The 19,040-nt window shown below is 49.4% G+C and overlaps 1 protein-coding gene across 2 annotated transcripts in view; it reads left to right on the top strand.

Annotated features, from left to right (window-relative positions):
* Positions 1–19,040, top strand: part of BRWD1 (bromodomain and WD repeat domain containing 1) — a 403,503-nt gene that overhangs the window by 93,884 nt on the left and 290,579 nt on the right. For both annotated transcript variants that reach the window (XM_063956583.1, XM_063956584.1), the window contains exon 3: positions 2,711–2,740. In XM_063956583.1, coding sequence (XP_063812653.1) covers positions 2,711–2,740 — 30 coding nt within the window. The remainder of the gene's footprint in view (positions 1–2,710; positions 2,741–19,040) is intronic.

Here is a 19,040-nt window from a genome sequence, read left to right as displayed (position 1 = left end):
GGTATTCCCGGGGAAGTCATCCCCACCCTACTGAAGGCTAGAAAGGAGGTAACGGCGAAGCATTATCACCGTATCTGGAGAAAATCTGTGTCTTGGTGTGAATCCAAGAAAGCTCCTATGGAAGAGTTTCACCTGGGGCGGTTTCTCCATTTTTTGCAAGCAGGTGTGGATGCGGGCCGGAAGTTAGGCTCCATTAAAGTGCAGGTTTCGGCCTTATCAATTTTCTTTCAAAGGGAATTGGCCTCGCTTCCTGAAGTTCAGACGTTCGTGAAAGGCGTACTACACATACAACCTCCATTTGTGCCCCCAGTGGCTCCATGGGACCTTAACGTGGTGTTACAGTTCCTTACGTCACATTGGTTTAAACCTTTACAAACGGTTGAGTTGAAATTTCTCACTTGGAAAGTGGTCATGCTATTGGTCTTGGCGTCCGCAAGGCGGGTGTCCGAATTGGCGGCTTTGTCTTACAAAAGCCCCTATCTAATCTTCCATGAGGATAGAGCGGAGTTGAGAACTCGTCAACATTTTCTACCGAAGGGGGTTTCTTCGTTTCATATGAACCAACCTATTGTGGTGCCTGTGGCTACTGAAGCCTTGGCTGATTCAAAGTCTCTTGATGTGGTCAGAGCTTTGAAAATTTATGTAGCCAGAACGGCTCGGATGAGAAAAACAGAGGCGCTGTTTGTCCTATATGCGGCCAACAAGGTTAGCGCTCCTGCTTCTAAGCAGACGATTGCACGCTGGATCTGTAATACGATTCAGCAGGCTCATTCTACGTCTGGATTGCCGTTACCGAAATCTGTGAAAGCCCATTCCACTAGGAAGGTGGGCTCTACTTGGGCGGCTGCCCGAGGGGTCTCGGCGTTACAGCTTTGCCGAGCAGCTACTTGGTCGGGTTCAAACACTTTTGCAAAGTTCTACAAGTTTGATACCCTGGCTGATGAGGACCTCATGTTTGCTCAATCGGTGCTGCAGAGTCATCCGCGCTCTCCCGCCCGTTTTGGAGCTTTGGTATAAACCCCATGGTCCTTTTGGATCCCCAGCATCCTCTAGGACGAAGGAGAAAATAGGATTTTAATACCTACCGGTAAATCCTTTTCTCTTAGTCCGTATAGGATGCTGGGCGCCCGTCCCAGTGGTGAGTCTGTCTGCAGTACTTGTATATAGTTATTGCTTAAGTTACACGAAGGTTGTGTTTGGTAAGGGTCAGGCTGTTGCTGATCTGTTTTAGTTCACACTGTTAACTGGGTTTAATTAAATGCCATGTTGTACGGTGTGGTGTGGTGTGAGCTGGTATGTATCTCACCCTTAGTTTAACAAAATCCTTTTCCTCTAAATGTTCGTCTCCTCTGGGCACAGTTCCTATAACTGAGGTCTGGAGGAGGGGCATAGAGGGAGGAGCCAGTTCACACCCATTAAAAGTCTTATAGTGTGCCCATGTTTCCTGCGGATCCCGTCTATACCCCATGGTCCTTTTGGGGTCCCCAGCATCCTCTACGGACTAAGAGAAAAGGATTTACCGGTAGGTATTAAAATCTATTTTTTGCATCCCACGTATAACACTCACTGTAGCGCATAAGTGGCAAATAGGTTTGTGCCCCCTGTAGTGCATACTAACTAATGTTCAGCGTAATCAAATGAAAAGTGTGTAAGTATTAAAACCTTTTAACCACGCTGATAAAATGCATATGAAATCATAACATTAAAAAAAATATATACAGTAGGTGAATTGCACTCCCCTTCTAGAACCAAACTTACTACGGAGGAGCTGAGGTGCTAAACCCTGGACCCTATTACTTATTAAGCATTTGCCCACTACGGTGCCTTTGGAAATCCGCAATTTCCAGGTGTGCAGTTGTCCTGCAAGTGGGAGGAGGAGGATTTTTTTCCCACATGATTAGGGTTTCCAGTTTAGCTATTTAAAGCCAGACTGATTTGACGTACATAGGTTGCATGCCTGCATGTGTTACTTTCTATGAGTACTACACACATCTGTGCCAATTGCCATGAAGCCTGTGTAGCTCATGTGCCCAGTTCTTAAACGATTAAGTCCTTGTAACCCTGTCATGAATATTACCAGAAATGTAGGTTCTGGGCTTACTGCTGGAAATGCCATTACTAGCCTATACATATACCGGGTGTAGTATGGTATTCCGGCGGCCAGCATACCGGTGCCGGCATACCGACAGCTTGGCGAGTGCAAATAAGCCCTTTGCGGGCTCGCCACGCTGCGGGCACGGTAGCGTGCCACACTATTTATTCTCCCTCCAGGGGGGCCGTGGACCCCCAAGAGGGAGATTAGTTGTCTGTATGCCGAGTTTTGGGATTCCGGCGCCGGTATACTGAGCACCGGGAACCCAACAGCCAGCATACTGAATACCACCCTATATACAATAGTACAGTATGCACAAGCAGTAAAAGCAACGTTTGTCTCCTCTCACTTCTACTGTTAGGGGTATAGGTTACACAGTGTAACTCTACACCTTCTTTCTTCTGTGAACACTGGCGCTAACTTTACTGGGAAACTCTCTTTTTAAATGGATGGTTCTGTGGCATAATTAACTGAAATGAGAAGACTGAGCACTTGTACAAGAATCAGCAGATAAGATAAATGATAGATAAATTGTTATCCCACAGTTCAGTGTTACACGTCGGTAATGCTGGCACAATGGATTCATTAAATGGAATATCTCTTGTTCTCTCCCCATAGATGCTGATTGAAGAGTTAAATGAACACAAGGTAAGTAGTTATACCCATTACGTCTCCGAAGAAGGGGCATCTCACAGCTTATAGGTTTTTTTTTGATGGTGGTGGGGGGGGGGGGGAGGGGGTGATGCTGATAGAATGAGAATTGCACAGTTTTAGAGACCATGAACTGTCCTTTGTAATATCAGTGGAAACAATCTACATGTTGTATGATATTCAGCCTTTGTCCCAGGTCTCCACTTTGTTGAAGTTTAAAATGGGAATGAGTAAAATGACTGCAGTAGTGTATGTAAAATAGGGACATATATATTTTATTTCTCCTTTATCCACTAGGGGACACTGGAAGGTCTTTATGGTGGGGTATAGATGGTGGCTAAGTGGAGCCAGCACTTTAAATTCTTTAGAATTGTGACTGGCTCCTCCCCTCTATGCCCTCCCTACAGACCAGTTTGAAAAATGTGACAGAGGGAGCCGGTCCTCTCTCTGGGTTTCTCCAGAGAAGTTTCTAAAAAGAAGCTGAGGACAGACAGACAGCCTACTGCCCCTGTCTGTCTGCTCCGTGTGAACTACCGGTGGGACTGTGGCACTGTATTCTTAAACAGCAGCCTGAGCGCCCAGCTACAGGGACATCCGTTCCAGGGATAATTCCAGTGGCGCTGCGTGCAGTGTCTGTCAGATCCCCACAGCCTGTGCCTAGCCGGCTAGCAAGACAGGAGGGTGAGTATAAACCGGAGCTCTGACTAGCAGAGGCTCTGGATCATGCAGCTTCCTGTAGGGCACTTTCTCCCAGCTGAGTACGGAGCCGTCCTATAGCCACAGCGGTACTTCAGCACCCGCCACTACTTAGTTATTTTACACTGTGCAGGTTAAAATTAGGCACGATTGGCTGGGGGCGGAGCTACGCTCCGGGCAAATAATCTTTCCTGGCTAGTAAACGTACGTCTCCTCAGCGCCATTACTGATCAGCGCCATTACACTACACAGCGCCATAACAGGCGCCTCCTGCAGCAGGGAAGCGCTCCATCAGGTGGCAGACGTTTCCTCACAAGCGGCGGACGACTGGTAGAGTGGTTACTGGGGGCACAGAGAAGGGCAATGATTAGTCACAAATATACTGTGACTGGTTCTTTCACTTGTGCTCCCCTTCTCTAAGTTTCTATTTCTCTTTATATCTGTGTGTGTGTACGTCTCTGACATTTACAGTATGACTAGCAGGGGCAATACTTCTAAAGCTTCACAGAAGCTTTATGCCTGCAAGAAGTGCTCAGCAAAATTCACACAACAGAGTGAGGGTGCTTTATACTGTGATAACTGTGAATCTGCAACCCCAGTGGAAAATCCTGCTAGTGTACAGGACCTCACTCCTTGGTGATCTCAACTGACTGGGGTCATGTCTGTTTTGTCAGCGGAACTGGCTGCTTCTCGTGAAGCGAGAAGTTTTCAGGTCCCAGGCTCCACTGCCCGAACCAGATTGGGCTCTAAATTTGGCCAGGTCAGTTGAGGGTCTAAGGAGAACCATGGGGTCGTCAAAGTCACCCACTGTTTGTGCTTCCCAGACGGTCTCCAAAAAGAGACTTCAGCTGCGAGGTACACTGGGCTCCACAGGGAATGACATTGGGGTGTAGAGTAGGATCTTGATCCGAGGCACCAACAGGCTAAAAGCTTGGACTGTTCCCAGAGTGCATAGCACTGCCGCCTCTATAAACCCGCCTCCGTGCACAGGATCTCAGTTTTGTAGTTGGTGCCATGCAGTACAGGCATACAACAGGTGGGCTGCTCCAGCAGCCCTCAGAAGAGCTTTTTTATGTGAAAAATGAAGACTTCAAGGGCTGCAGCAGAGACACTGTGAGTGTTAGATGTCAGTCAGACATCTCCTGCAGCTCCATCACCTCCCCCAGCGGCGCTATATACTCCCGCGCCCTTGTTGCCGGGTACTTACAGCGGAGGCTCCGGTTTTCTTCAGTCAGGCGCACACACCACGGCAGCTCTCCAGGATCGCGTGGTCGCACTCAGGGAGGAGGTAAGTGGGTTCCCCAGGCAGAACCCGCTGGAAATCGCGATCCGGCGCGGCCGGTGGGAGGCGGGCCGCGCGCGTTGGCGTGGACACTGTGGCAGTACAGGGACCCCACTAGACCACCAGGGCAAGGGCACAGATCTGATTCTCTCAAAAATCCATTTACTAGGGCCCACAGTACCCGGTGGTGAAGTCCAGCAAGGGGATAAGGCTCTGACCTGTAGCCCCTCCCCCAGCCCCAGGGTGCCATTTAGAGTAAATGTTCCCAACCTGGAGCTGCATATCTCTCTCTCCCTCACTCCCTGTCAGCGTTTGGGCGCCATTAGGTCAAGCTGAGTTGATCCTGGGACTGTTTTGGAAAATCCTCCTCTGTAAAGCCGCCTGCATGTCAACGCTATGCGTTTTACAGGACACTTGAGTGTTCTACATGTCTGACAGTGTTAGTTAAGAAAAAGTGCATTTAGTCAGGGTTATTTGTACAAGTACCCTGTGATATACATCCAGTCTTTACTGTGCATTGTTATCTATTGAGTGTATAGCTATACTTAGTATTACTCTGTATTGCTAGTCCAGTGCAGTTTTATTGCATATCATAATCTCTGCATTGTACAATGTGACTGTGTGTGCATATAGCTGCTGTGTCCTCCATTTCGTGTATCTCACTCAGATTGCTATCCCTATATTCTGTAACCTGAGGAGACTAAGTGAGTCAGGATTATTACTTAATATAGGTGTTTCACAAGATCTACTTATTGTGTATTTCTCTTACGTCCTAGAGGATGCTGGGGACTCCGTAAGGACCATGGGGTATAGACGGGCTCCGCAGGAGACATGGGCACTTTAAGACTTCAGATGGGTGTGAACTGGCTCCTCCCTCTATGCCCCTCCTCCAGACCTCAGTTAGATCCTGTGCCCAGAGGAGACTGGATGCACTGCAGGGGAGCTCTACTGAGTTTCTCTGAAAAGACTTTTGTTAGGTTTTTTATTTTCAGGGAGCACTGTTGGCAACAGGCTCCCTGCTTCGTGGGACTGAGGGGAGAGAAGCAGACCCACTTTCCTGGACTGATGGGCTCTGCTTCTTAGGCTACTGGACACCATTAGCTCCAGAGGGTCGGAACACAGGTGTCGTCCTTGCTGTTCAACCCAGTGCCGCGCCGCCGTCGTCCTCACAGAGCCGGAAGATAGAAGCCGGGTAAGTGTAAGAAGCAAGAAGACTTCAAAGGCGGCAGAAGACTTCAGATCTTCAGGAGGTACCGCGCAGCGGTCGCGCTGCGCGCCATTGCTCCCACAACACACACAGGCACAGCAAGGGTGCAGGGGGGGCTCCCTGGGCAGCAATTTTTACCTCAAATAAGTCTGGCAGTTATATAGATACTGCAGAGGCAGTATATAATAAATCCCCTGCCAGTTTAAAGAAAAAGAGCGGGACTGAAGCCCGCCGTCGAGGGGGCGGAGCTTGATCCTCCAGCACTAACCAGCACCATTTTCTCTTACGTCCTAGAGGATGCTGGGGACTCCGTAAGGACCATGGGGATAGACGGGCTCCGCAGGAGACATGGGCACTAAAAAGAACTTTAGGTATGGGTGTGCACTGGCTCCTCCCTCTATGCCCCTTCTCCAGACCTCAGTTTGATACTGTGCCCAGAGGAGACTGGGTGCATTACAGGGAGCTCTCCTGAGTTTCCTGAAAGAAATAAATTTTGTTAGGTTTTTTATTTTCAGTGAGCCTGCTGGCAACAGACTCCCTGCATCGAGGGACTGAGGGGAGAGAAGCAGACCTTCTTTAATGCTAGGCTCTGCTTCTTAGGCTACTGGACACCATTAGCTCCAGAGGGAACTGAACGCAGGTCTCACCCTCGCCGTTCGTCCCGAAGCCGCGCCGCCGTCCTCACAGAGCCGGAAGATAGAAGCCGGGTGAGTATGAGAAGATAGACTTCAAAGGTGGCAGAAGACTTCAGATCTTCACTGAGGTAACGTGCAGCAGTAAAGCTGCACGCCATTGCTCCCACACAACACACACACGGCAGGCACTGTAAGGGTGCAGGGCGCAGGGGGGGCGCTCTGGGCAGCAAATTAAACCTTCGATCTGGCTAAAAGATATATATACAGCTCTCCACTGTATATAAGAGATCCCCCGCCAGTTTTTTTGAATGATTTCAGCGGGACCGAAGCCCGCCGCTGAGGGGGCGGAGCATGTTCTTCAGCACTCACCAGCGCCATTTTCTCCACAGCACACCGCTGAGAGGAAGCTCCCCGGACTCTCCCCTGCTGAACACGGTGAAAGAGGGTTGAAAAGAAGGGGGGGGCACATACATAATTCGGCGCAGATATATATATATATATATATATATATATATATATATATATATATATATATATATATATATATATATATATATAAATAGCGCTATCTGGGTAAAAAAGATATATATTTTTTTTCCCCTGGGTCAAATTGGCGCTGGGTGTGTGCTGGCATACTCTCTGTCTCTCCAAAGGGCCTTGTGGGGGGAACTGTCTTCAGATAAGAGGATTCCCTGAGTGTGTGGTGTGTCGGTACGCGTGTGTCGGCATGTCTGAGATAGAAGGCTCTCCTAGAGAGGAGGTGGAGAAAATGACTGTGGTGTCTCCGTTGGCAACACCGACACCTGACTGGTTGGATATGTGGAATGTTTTAAGTGCTAATGTAGAGTCCAGGGAGTGTACAGGGTGTCAAGTCCTGCCTGCCCTTATGTCGCAGGGACCTTCGGGGTCTCAAAAGCGCCCACTATCCCAAATAGTAGACACTAATACCGACTCTGATTCTGACTCCAGTGTCGACTACGATATAATATATGATTATTGCAATAAAGGATGTGTTGCATATCACAGATGACCCCTCTATCCCTGACAAGAGGGTACACATGTTTACGGAAAAGAAACCTGAGGTAACCTTTCCCCCATCTCATGAGCTGAATGAGTTATTTGAAAAGGCTTGGGAATCTCCAGACAAGAAACTACATATTCCCAAAAGGATTCTTATGGCGTATCCTTTCCCGACTAAGGACAGGATATGGTGGGAATCCTCCCCAAGGGTGGACAAGGCGTTGACACGCTTATCCAAAAAGGTAGCACTGCCATCCTAAGATACGGCAACCCTCAGGGATCCTGCTGATCGCGAGCAGGAGGCTACTTTGAAGTCCGTTTACATCAGTGACGTGCGGTGAGGTCAATAGCTGGGGAGGCACCAAGTGAAGCCCCGTCCTCTGGGCCAGATTATAGGACAGGGGGTGGATAAAGTGGGCTCCCAGGAGCCTTCACATATTGGAGTCCACCACACTGAAGCAAATAAGGGGATTTGCCAATCTTATTGGTACGGTTGCAGGGATTGTAAGTTTTATTGGTGGGGTTGGGGGCCGTTGATTGTCAATGGTATTGATGGAGATGGGGTGCAGGGGGGCCCCTTAAACCACAATCTGGTCCAACCCCCCCTGCATTATGAATGGGATAAAAATGCAGCCTCGCCTGAGGGGGAGACCGGAGGCGGAGGAGCTGTTGCGTTACATGAGCAGCTGAGTGAGTACCAGCTGCAGCTCAAAGCAACTGGTCATAAAATGTTTCTGGGACTATGCGGAACCAACATCCCCGCACATGCAGCAGCTGACATCCTTCCTCCAGCCCATCAGTGATCCCTCTCCCATTCCATTTTTACTTTTTACAATGGTTTAATTGGGTGTCGGCAGCCCGAGTCAGAGGACACAAATAGGAGAGGGAGACTGTGGGGGGGGAGACAAAGACATGAGCTCCGTTGCAACGGCTATGTATCCCAGTACCGTAACTAGACATTTTAGTGCTATGTGTAAGAAACAGCATCGGTGCCCCCCTCATTTAAAATAGGGCCAGTGCGCACCTAAAATATAGGGGTGTGACAACAGATTAATACCAATTCATATTACGGTGCACAGTAGTCTCCATTATTCAAATTATGCAGCACAGTAGCGACACTAAACTAGGTAGAGTCCCCCTTTTTACACATTACGGCAGACAGCGTCCCTCGTTTTACACATTACGGCAGACAGCGTCCCCTTTTTACACATTACGGCAGACAGCATCCCCTTTTTACACATTACGGCAGACAGTGTCCCCCTTTTTACACATTACGGCAGACAGCGTCCCCCTTTTTACACATTACGGCAGACGCCATCCTCTTTTTACACATTATGGCAGACAGCGTCCCCTTTTTACACATTACGGCAGACAGCATCCCTTTTTACACTTTATGGCAGACAGCATCCCCTTTTTACACATTACGGCAGACAGCGTCCCTCTTTTTACACATTATGGCATACAGCGTCCCCTTTTTACACACTACGGCAGACAGCGTCCCCTTTGTACACATTACGGAAGACAGCGTCCCCCTTTTTACACATTACGGTGGACAGCATCCCACTTTTTACACATTACGGTAGACAGCGTCCCCCTTCTTACACATTACGGCAGACAGCATCCCCTTTTTACACATTACGGCAGACAGCGTCCCCCTTTTTACACATTACTGCAGACAGCGTCCCCCTTTTTACACATTGTGGCAGACAGAGCCCTTTTTTACACATTACGGCAGACAGCGTGCCCTTTTTTACACATTACGGCAGGCAGAACTTCCATTTACACAGTAGGACAGGTAGAGCCACCTTCTACAGAAACAAGACAAGAATGACAGTTAAAATAAAAATGCCCTGAAAATGACAGGGAGGGGGGGCAAGTGCCTTGGTGTCGTCCCCACCCCCCCCCACCCCATCAACCCTGACCACCCTGAATCCACCATTGCAGCTCCCTGCAACACTGTCACCCATAAGGGTTTCTGATATGGGTGCGAGCTGCCCCCTTGCCCACATTAATTTCATTCACTCTATGACCTCCTCCCCCTCACCTGCGTCCATGTTCCCCATGCAGAAGCGCTGGTGCTGCTGTGGAGCCTGCTGCTTGGGAGAGGGCAGAGGAGGAAGGGAGAGTACGCCACCCGAATCACTTGGCTCTGACCCCCGGCGGGGTAATGGAGAAGATCACAGAGCCGCTGAACTGCTGCTTCAGATCACCGCACAGCTGCACAAGGCTGTGGCCGGCGGCTTAACGTAGGAAGTCACCGAGCGGCTGCTGCTGGGGTCAGTGCCTGACCCCAGCAGCAGCCGCTCTGTGATTTCCCGTGCGGTGATCTGGAGCACAGTTGAGCGGCGCGATGATCTCCTCCGTCAGGCACCCACCACCAGCAGCACCGTCGGCGTCGGGCACCCACCACCACCAGTACCGCCGGTCACCCACCACCAGCAGCGCGGAGACAGGGGGGAATGTGGACACTGGAGAGAGAGGTGATCACAGATGCCGCCGCATGTAAGTGATTGGACTAGCGGATCCAGCGCTGGATCCGCTGTCCAATCACATCTGTCCCTGTCAACGAGGCACTTTCACAAGTGCCGCTTTCTCAACTTTTTTCAATGGGCTGTTTTACAGCCCTGTGCTTGATCCCGCCCCCCGCCTTATCCCCATTCCTGTTGTCAACGGGAGGCACTGTTATCAGTGCCTCCTAAACTATTTAAATGTATTAAAATTATTAGAATAATATAACGAAGATACTTATGACAGAATATGTGTCATAAGTATCTTCTTTGTATTATTTTAATCATTAATGACAGGGGAGGCACTGCCTCCCCTGACTGCACGTCCCTGGTTTACATACACTCCGGTACCTTACTCAGACCGGCGATAGCGTCGGCTTGGGTTTGTAGCGCTGTAGCAGCGTGGACAGATACCTTATTGGCGGAAATTGAGACCCTGGATAAGGATACCATTTTATTGACCCTGGGTCATATTAAAGATGCTGTCTTATATATGAGAGATGCTCAAAGAGACATTGGCCTACTGGGTTCTAGAGTCAACGCTATGGCGATTTCTGCTAGACGAGTCCTATGGACCCGACAATGGACGGGTGATGCCGACTCGAAGAGGCATATGGAGGTTTTACCTTACAAGAGTGAGAAATTGTTTGGGGAAGGTCTCTCGGACCTAGTTTCCACAGCTATGGCAGGTAAATCAATTTTTTTGCCTTATATTTCGTCACAGCCTAAGAAAGCGCCACATTATCAGATGCAGTCCTTTCGGTCACATAGAAACAAGAGAGTACGGGGATCGTCCTTTCTTGCCAAAGGTAAGGGCAGGGGGAAAAAGCTGCCAACCACAGCTAGTTCCCAGGAGCAGAAGTCCTCCCCGGCCTCTACAAAATCCACCGCATGACGCTGGGGCTCCGCTGAGGGAGTCCGCCCCGGTGGGGGCACGTCTTCGACTTTTCAGCCACATCTGGGTTCACATACAGGTGGATCCATGGGCAATAGAAATTGTTTCCCAGGGTTACAAGCTGGAAATCGAAGAGGTGCCTCCTCGCCGCTTTTTAAAATTGGCCCTACCAGCTTCTCCCCCAGAGAGGGGGATAGTTTTAAATGCAATTCAAAAATTGTGTCTTCAACAAGTGGTGGTCAAAGTTCCCCTGCTGCAACAAGGGAGGGGGTATTATTCAACCCTGTTTGTAGTCCCGAAATCGGACGGTTCGGTCAGACCCATTTGAAATTTAAAATCCTTAAACCAGTACTTGAAAAGGTTCAAGTTCAAGATGGAATCGCTCAGAGCGGTCATCGCCAGCCTAGAAGGGGGGGATTTTATGGTATCCCTGGACATAAAGGATGCATACCTTCATGTTCCCATATATCCACCTCATCAGGCATACCTGAGATTTGCGGTACAGGATTGTCATTACCAATTTCAGACGTTGCCGTTTGGGCTTTCCACGGCCCCGAGGATTTTCACCAAGGTAATGGCGGAAATGATGGTGCTCCTGCGCAAGCAGGGTGTCACAATTATCCCGTACTTGGACAATCTCCTCATAAAAGCGAGATCACGAGAGCAGTTGTTGAGCAGCGTATCACTTTCACTGAAGGTGTTACAACACCACGGCTGGATTCTCAATATCCCGAAGTCACAGTTGGTGCCAACGACTCGTTTGACCTTCTTAGGCATGATTCTGGATACGGACCAGAAAAGGGGTTGTCTTCCGATAGAAAAGGCCCAGGAACTAATGACTCTGGTCAGGGACCTATTGAAGCCAAAAAGGGTGTCCGTGCATCACTGCACTCGAGTCAAAGGCCCAGGAACTAATGACTCTGGTCAGGGACCTATTGAAGCCAAAAAGGGTGTCAGTGCATCACTGCACTCGAGTCCTGGGGAAGATGGTGGCATCTTACGAGGCCATTCCCTTCGGCAGGTTCCATGCTAGGACTTTCCAATGGGACCTACTGGACAAGTGGTCCGGGTCACATCTACAGATTCATCAGATGATCACCCTGTCTCCCAAGGCCAGGGTATCTCTCCTGTGGTGGCTGCAGAGTGCTCACCTTCTAGAGGGTCGCAGGTTCGGCATTCAAGACTGGATTCTGGTAACCACGGACGCGAGCCTCCGAGGTTGGGGAGCAGTCACACAGGGAAGAAACTTCCAAGGTCTCTGGTCAAGCCAGGAGGCTTGTCTTCACATCAACGAGCTGAGGGCCATATACAACGCCCTTCGTTAAGCGGAGAATTTGCTTCGCGACCTACCGGTTCTGATTCAGTCAGACAACATCACCGCAGTGGCTCATGTAAACCGCCAAGGCGGCACAAAGAGCAGAGTGGCAATAGCGGAAGCCACCAGGATTCTTCGCTGGGCGGAAAATCATGTAAGCGCACTGACAGCTGTGTTCATTCCAGGTGTGGACAACTGGGAAGCAGACTTCCTCAGCAGACACGATCTACATCCAGGAGAGTGGGGACTTCATCAGGAAGTCTTCGCACAGATTGCGAGTCAGTGGGGACTGCCCCAGATAGACATGATGGCGTGCCGCCTCAACAAAAAACTGCAGAGGTATTGCGCCAGGTCAAGAGACCCTCAGGCGGTGGCAGAGGACACCCTGGTGACACCGTGGGTGTTCCAGTCGGTCTGTGTTTCCTCCTCTTCCTCTCATCCCCAAGGTGTTGAGAATAATAAGAAAAAGAGGAGTACAGACCATTCTCATTGCTCCAGATTGGCCGCCAAGGGCCTGGTATCCGGATCTGCAGGAAATTCTCACAGACGATCCGTAGCCTCTTCCTCTAAGACAGAACCTGTTACAACAGGGGCCCTGTCTGATCCAAGACTTACTGCGGCTGCGTTTGACGGCATGGAGGTTGAACGCCGGATCCTAGCGGAAAAAGGCATTCCGGATGAGGTCATTCCTACTCTGATAAAGGCTAGGAAGTACGTGACAGCTAAACATTATCACCGTATATGGCGGAAATATGTTTCTTGGTGTGAGGCCAGGAATGCTCCTACAGAGAAATTCCATCTGGGCCGTTTCCTTCACTTCCTACAAACTGGAGTGAATTTGGGCCTAAAATTAGGCTCCATTAAGGTTCAGATTTTGGCCTTATCCATTTTCTTTCAGAAGGAATTGGCTTCTCTCCCAGAAGTACAGACTTTTGTGAAGGGAGTGCTGCATATTCAGCCTCCTTTTGTACCTCCAGTGGCACCTTTGGACCTTAACGTGGTGTTGCGGTTCCTTAAGTTTCACTGGTTTGAACCGCTTAAAACGGTGGAATTAAAATATCTCACTTGGAAAGTGGTCATGTTGTTAGCCTTGGCTTCTGCTAGGCGAGTGTCGGAGCAGCCGACAAGGTTGGTGCTCCTGCTTCGAAGCAGACTATTGCTCGCTGGATCTGTAACACGATTCAGCAGGCTCATTCTACGGCTGGATTGCCGTTACCAAAATTGATAAAGGCCCATTCCACTAGGAAGGTGGGCTCTTCTTGGGTGGCTGCCCGAGGGGTCTCGGCACTACAGCTGTGCCGAGCTGCTACTTGGTCGGGTTCAAACACCTTTGCAAATTTCTACAAGTTTGATACCCTGGCTGAGGAGGACCTCATGTTTGCTCAATCGGTGCTGCAGAGCCATCCGCGCACTCCCGCCCGGTCTGGAGCTTCGGTATAATCCCCATGGTCCTTACGGAGTCCCCAGCATCCTCTAGGACGTAAGAGAAAATAAGATTTTAAACCTGCTGGTAAATCTTTTTCTACTAGTCTGTAGAGGATGCTGGGCGCCCGTCCCAGTACGGACTATTTCTGCAAGGCTTGTATATAGTTGTTGCTTACATAAGGGTTATGTTACAGTTGAGATCAGTCTCTGGCTGATGCTGTTTTGTTCATGCTGTTAACTGGTTTAGTATATACCATGTTGTATGGTGTGTATGGTGTGGGCTGGTGTGTATCTCGCCCTTAGATTAACAAAAATCTTTTCCTCGTACTGTCCGTCTACTTTGGGCACAGTTCTATAACTGAGGTCTGGAGGAGGGGCATAGAGGGAGGAGCCAGTTCAGACCCATCTAAAGTCTGAGTGCCCATGTCTCCTGCGGAGCCCGTCTATACCCCATGGTCCTTACAGAGTCCCCAGCATCCTCTACGGACTAGGAGAAAAAGATTTACCGGTAGTTTTAAAATCTTTTTTTTTTTCCCTGTGATTCTTAGTCACGCTATACCTCTGGAACTCTGTTTGTACTACACAGGGAGTTCCTGTCAGGTGTTGTGCTGTTGATATTGTACTGGGTTGCCTTGAATTGAGCTTTCAGACATGTCTGCTACAAGAGGCGACGTAGCTGGGGCTGATCCCACATTGCGTGGTCGTGAAGCTGCAGACAGATTAGAGCAGAGGGTTCAGGTTCTGGGGGTTCCCTACCCCCCCAGTGGGACCGTTGCAACGGGGGTGCATAAAGACCCACCTTGGGCTACTTTCTCCACGTTATTGAATACGCTAGTAACTAGACTTACGCCCCCTATGGGACCTCCTGTACCGGTGCAACCGCTTATGGTCCCTGCGGTTAATCCGCCATGGGCAGATCAACTGTCCACTCCGTTACAGCAATTGAACCAGTCACTGACTAAACAGAAATATCACCCTCGCCCGCCTAAGACCAAGGGGTCCTCTAAGCGGGCTATTACTTCCTCACAATCCACCAATGTCCCAGACACCTCGTCTGATGAGAATGGCGTTTATACTGACCCCACAGACACTGTTACTGATAATTCTGATGGGGAATCCATCAGGTTAATTCTTCAAATTACAGATGACCCAGAGCCTGATACTGCCTCTAAGAAACCGGACAGATTTAAACTAGGGTGGCCAATCCCGGGATCGGCGGGATCTCTGGATTTGGGACCAAAAAATGCCAGGATTTGAATCCCGTGATTGGAGCCTTCAATTCTGGGATTCACGTGCGCATGCGCACTATTGATTCTTGACCGGGCAGCGCGCGCTGAGCACTAGCGCTCGGCTCAGGCTCAGACGCTGCCCGGCCCCGGCTGCCCTGCTGTGTGCGGCGTGACGTCAGCGATGTCACGCTGCACAGCCCCTTACCAGCCATGGCCGCTCCTTCCGCCACATCCGCCCTCCAATGCGCCTGCCTGCCAGCCCTCCTGCCCGCCATAATTTTAAAGTAAAGAGGTCTCTAAAGCAGGTGGACTGTGAGTGATACTCGCGCTGCTGCCTGCCTCTGGACCTCAGTGACCCCTCTACTCCATAGTGAGTATTATCCATCCATCCATCCATCCATCCATCCATCCCTCCCTCCCTCCCTCAAAAAAATAAAGGGAACACTAAAATAACACATCCTAGATCTGAATGAATGAAATATTATTTTTAAATACTTTGTTCTTTACATAGTTGAATGTGCTGACAACAAAATCACACAAAAATTATCAATGGAAATCAAATTTATTAACCCATGGAGGTCTGGATTTGGAGTCACCCTCAAAATTAAAGTGTAAAAACACACTACAGGCTGATCCAACTTTGATGTAATGTCCTTAAAACAAGTCAAAATGAGGCTCCGTAGTGTCTGTGGCCTCCTCGTGCCTGTATGACCTCCCTACAACGCCTGGGCATGCTCCTGATGAGGTGGCGGATGGTCTACTGAGGGATCTCCTCCCAGTACTGGACTAAAGCATCCGCCAACTCCTGGATGGTGGATGGAGCGAGACATGATGTCCCATATGTGCTCAATTGGATTCAGGTCTGGGGAACGGGCGGGCCAGTCTATAGCATCAATGCCTTCGTCTTGCAGGAACTGCTGACACATTCCAGCCACATGAGGTCTAGCACTGTCTTGCATTAGGAGGAACCCAGGGCCAACCGCACCAGCATATGGTCTCACAAGGGGTCTGAGGATCTCATCTCGGTACCTAATGGCAGACAGGCTACCTCTGGCGAGCACATGGAGGGCTGTGCGGCCCCCCAAAGAAATGCCACCCCACACCATTACTGACCCACTGCCAAACCGGTCATGCTGGCGGATGTTGCAGGCAGCAGAACGTTCTCCTTGGCGTCTCCAGACTCTGTCACATCTGTCACATGTGCTCAGTGAGAACCTGCTTTCATCTGTGAAGAGCACAGGGCTCCAGTGGCGAATTTGCCAATCTTGGTGTTCTCTGGCAAATGCCAAACGTCCTGCACGGTGTTGGGCTGTAAGCACAACCCCCACCTGTGGGCGTCGGGCCCTCATACCACCCTCATGGAGTCTGTTTCTGATCGTTTGAGTAGACATGCACATTTGTGGCTTGCTGGAGGTAATTTTGCAGGGTTCTGGCAGTGCTCCTCCTGTTCCTCCTTGCACAAAAGCGGAGGTAGCGGTCCTGCTGCTGGGTTGTTGCCCTCCTACGGCCTCCTCCACGTCCTCTGATGTACTGGCCTGTCTCCTGGTAGCGCCTCCATGCTCTGGACACTACGCTGATAGACACAGCAAACCTTCTTGCCACAGCTCGCATTGATGTGCCATCCTGGATGAGCTGCACTACCTGAGCCACTTGTGTGGGTTGTAGGGAGGTCATACAGGCACGTGGAGGCCACACACACTACTGAGCCTCATTTTGACTTGTTTTAAGGACATTACATCAAAGTTGGATCAGCCTGTAGTGTGTTTTTACACTTTACTTTTGAGGGTGACTCCAAATCCAGACCTCCATGGGTTAATACATTTGATTTCCAGTGATCATTTTTGTGTGATTTTGTTGTCAGCACATTCAACTATGTAAAGAACAAAGTATTTAATAAGAATATTTCATTCATTCAGATCTAGGATGTGTTATTTTAGTGTTCCCTTTATTTTTTTGAGCAGTGTGTGTGTATATATATATATATCTATATCTATATATAGAATTAATGCTGCAGCACTCTGAGTCTTTTAAACATCAAAGGTGTATTGGAAAAATCACATCATGATTTTTTCAGGACACCTGTGATGTTTAAACGACTCAGAGTGCTGCAGCATTCATTTATCCCATTGCTTCCATCACTTTATTCCCTGAAGCAGAGTGCCAGGCTGTATGTAATATAATATAATATATGTAATATGTAACACACATACATACATACATACATACATACATACATACATACATACATACATACATACATACATACATACATACATTCTCACACACACACAGTACGACCCCTTGAATCCCGGGATTGAGCATTTTTCAATCCCGATTCCCGGGATTGCAAAAATGGCCCGGGATTGGCCTCTGTAATTTAAACGTCAGAAAGTGGTTAAACAAGTTTTACCTCACTCTGACCATTTAGTTGACTTACGTCAGGAATCCTGGGGAAATCCAGGAAAGAAATTCACGCCTTACAAGAAGATGCTGGCTCACTATCCCCGCACGGCGGAGCTGAGTAAAAATTGTGAGACACCCCCGCCAGTGGATTCGGAAGTGGCTCGGCTGATGGTAACCTCAGCTCTGCCTATTACTACCGTCACGTCTCTGAAAGAACCGACTGATAAGCGTGTGGAGGGTTGTTTAAAGGCGATTTACACCTTAGCAGGTGCTGCGTATCGGCCCACCATTGCAGCGACTTGGGCTTCAGAGGCTATTGAAGCGTGGACTCAGGAGTTGGAAGCTGAGCTGCCTTCCAACGCTTCTGATCATGCTAGACAATGTCTTTCGTATATTGTTACAGCTTCTCATTACATTAAGGAGGCGGCTTCTGATGCCGGTATTCTGGCGGCCAAGGCTTCTACTACGTCCATTTTGGCTCACCGGATTCTCTGGTTACGGTCCTGGTCTTTAAGAAAACCCTGGAGGTACTCCCTTTTAAGGGAGACATTATTTTCGGAGAAGACCTTAACAAGGTAGTGGCTGACTTAGCCTCTGCTAAAACAGCATGTCTTCCTAGTACTGCTCCTTCGGTGCCGAAGGCTAAAAGTACTCCATTTCGCTCCTTTCGTCCTTCAGGGAAAGTGAAGGGTCAGGCGTACCCGAAACAGGCTCACACTTCCAAACCCAATAAACCCAAACTTAAACGGGTCTGGGCTGCCCGTCAGCCTGCTTCCAAAACTGACAAGCCTGTTGCATGACTGGGCGGGCTTCCCTCTGGGGGATCCCAGGGTGGGGGGCTGGCTTCTAGAGTTTACCCAGGAATGGTTTAAGACCACTTCCAATGCCTGGGTACGGGAAGTCGTCACTCGAGGTTACGCCGTATCCTTCAAGAATCGTCCCACTCATCGATTTTGCCTGACAGATGTCCCTTCGGTTCAGGTGAAGGCAAAAACTTTTCATTCGGTGGTACAGTCTCTCCTGGACACAGGAGTGGTAGTACAGGTGCCTCCGGCACAGAGAGGCAAGGGGTACTATTCACCGCTGTTCCTAGTCCCGAAACCGAATGGGTCCTCTCGGCCCATCCTCAACCTCCAAGTCCTTCAACAATTTTGTGAAGGTCTCCAAGTTTCTTATGGAAACTCTACGCTCCATTGTTCTGGCCTTGGAACCTGGGAATTATATGGTCTCCCTGGACATACAGGATGCTTACCTGCATATTCCCATTGCAATGTCGCATCAGCAGTACCTGAGGTTTGCGGTTGGCTCTTTTTGTTCTCCTTGATACTGCCAAGCCGGGTTGACCAGCCTCGGATTAAGTTTACCATTAGACAGGGTTACCTCGCAGCCTCTATTCCTTCACCGAGTTCGGTTTCAGCCTATTCCACGTGGTCGGTGGGGTCTTCTTGGGCGTCTGCTAGGGGAGTTTCTTTGACACAGTTGTGTAGAGCAGCAATTTGGTCGGGATTACATAAATTTGTCAAATTCTACAAATTTGGTACCTTTGCAGCTTTGGCTGCTCCGTTTGGCCGAACAGTACTACAGGACTCTCAGCGCTTTCCCCGCCCGGAATGGGAGCTCTGGGACGTCCCCACTGTAAAGACCTTCCAGTGTCCCCTAGTGGATGAAGGAGGAAACAGGATT

This window comes from Pseudophryne corroboree, chromosome 2 (genome assembly GCF_028390025.1).
Source record: "Pseudophryne corroboree isolate aPseCor3 chromosome 2, aPseCor3.hap2, whole genome shotgun sequence".
NCBI classification, from domain to species: Eukaryota; Metazoa; Chordata; class Amphibia; order Anura; family Myobatrachidae; genus Pseudophryne; species Pseudophryne corroboree.
This window is presented reverse-complemented; position numbering and strand designations above follow the sequence as displayed.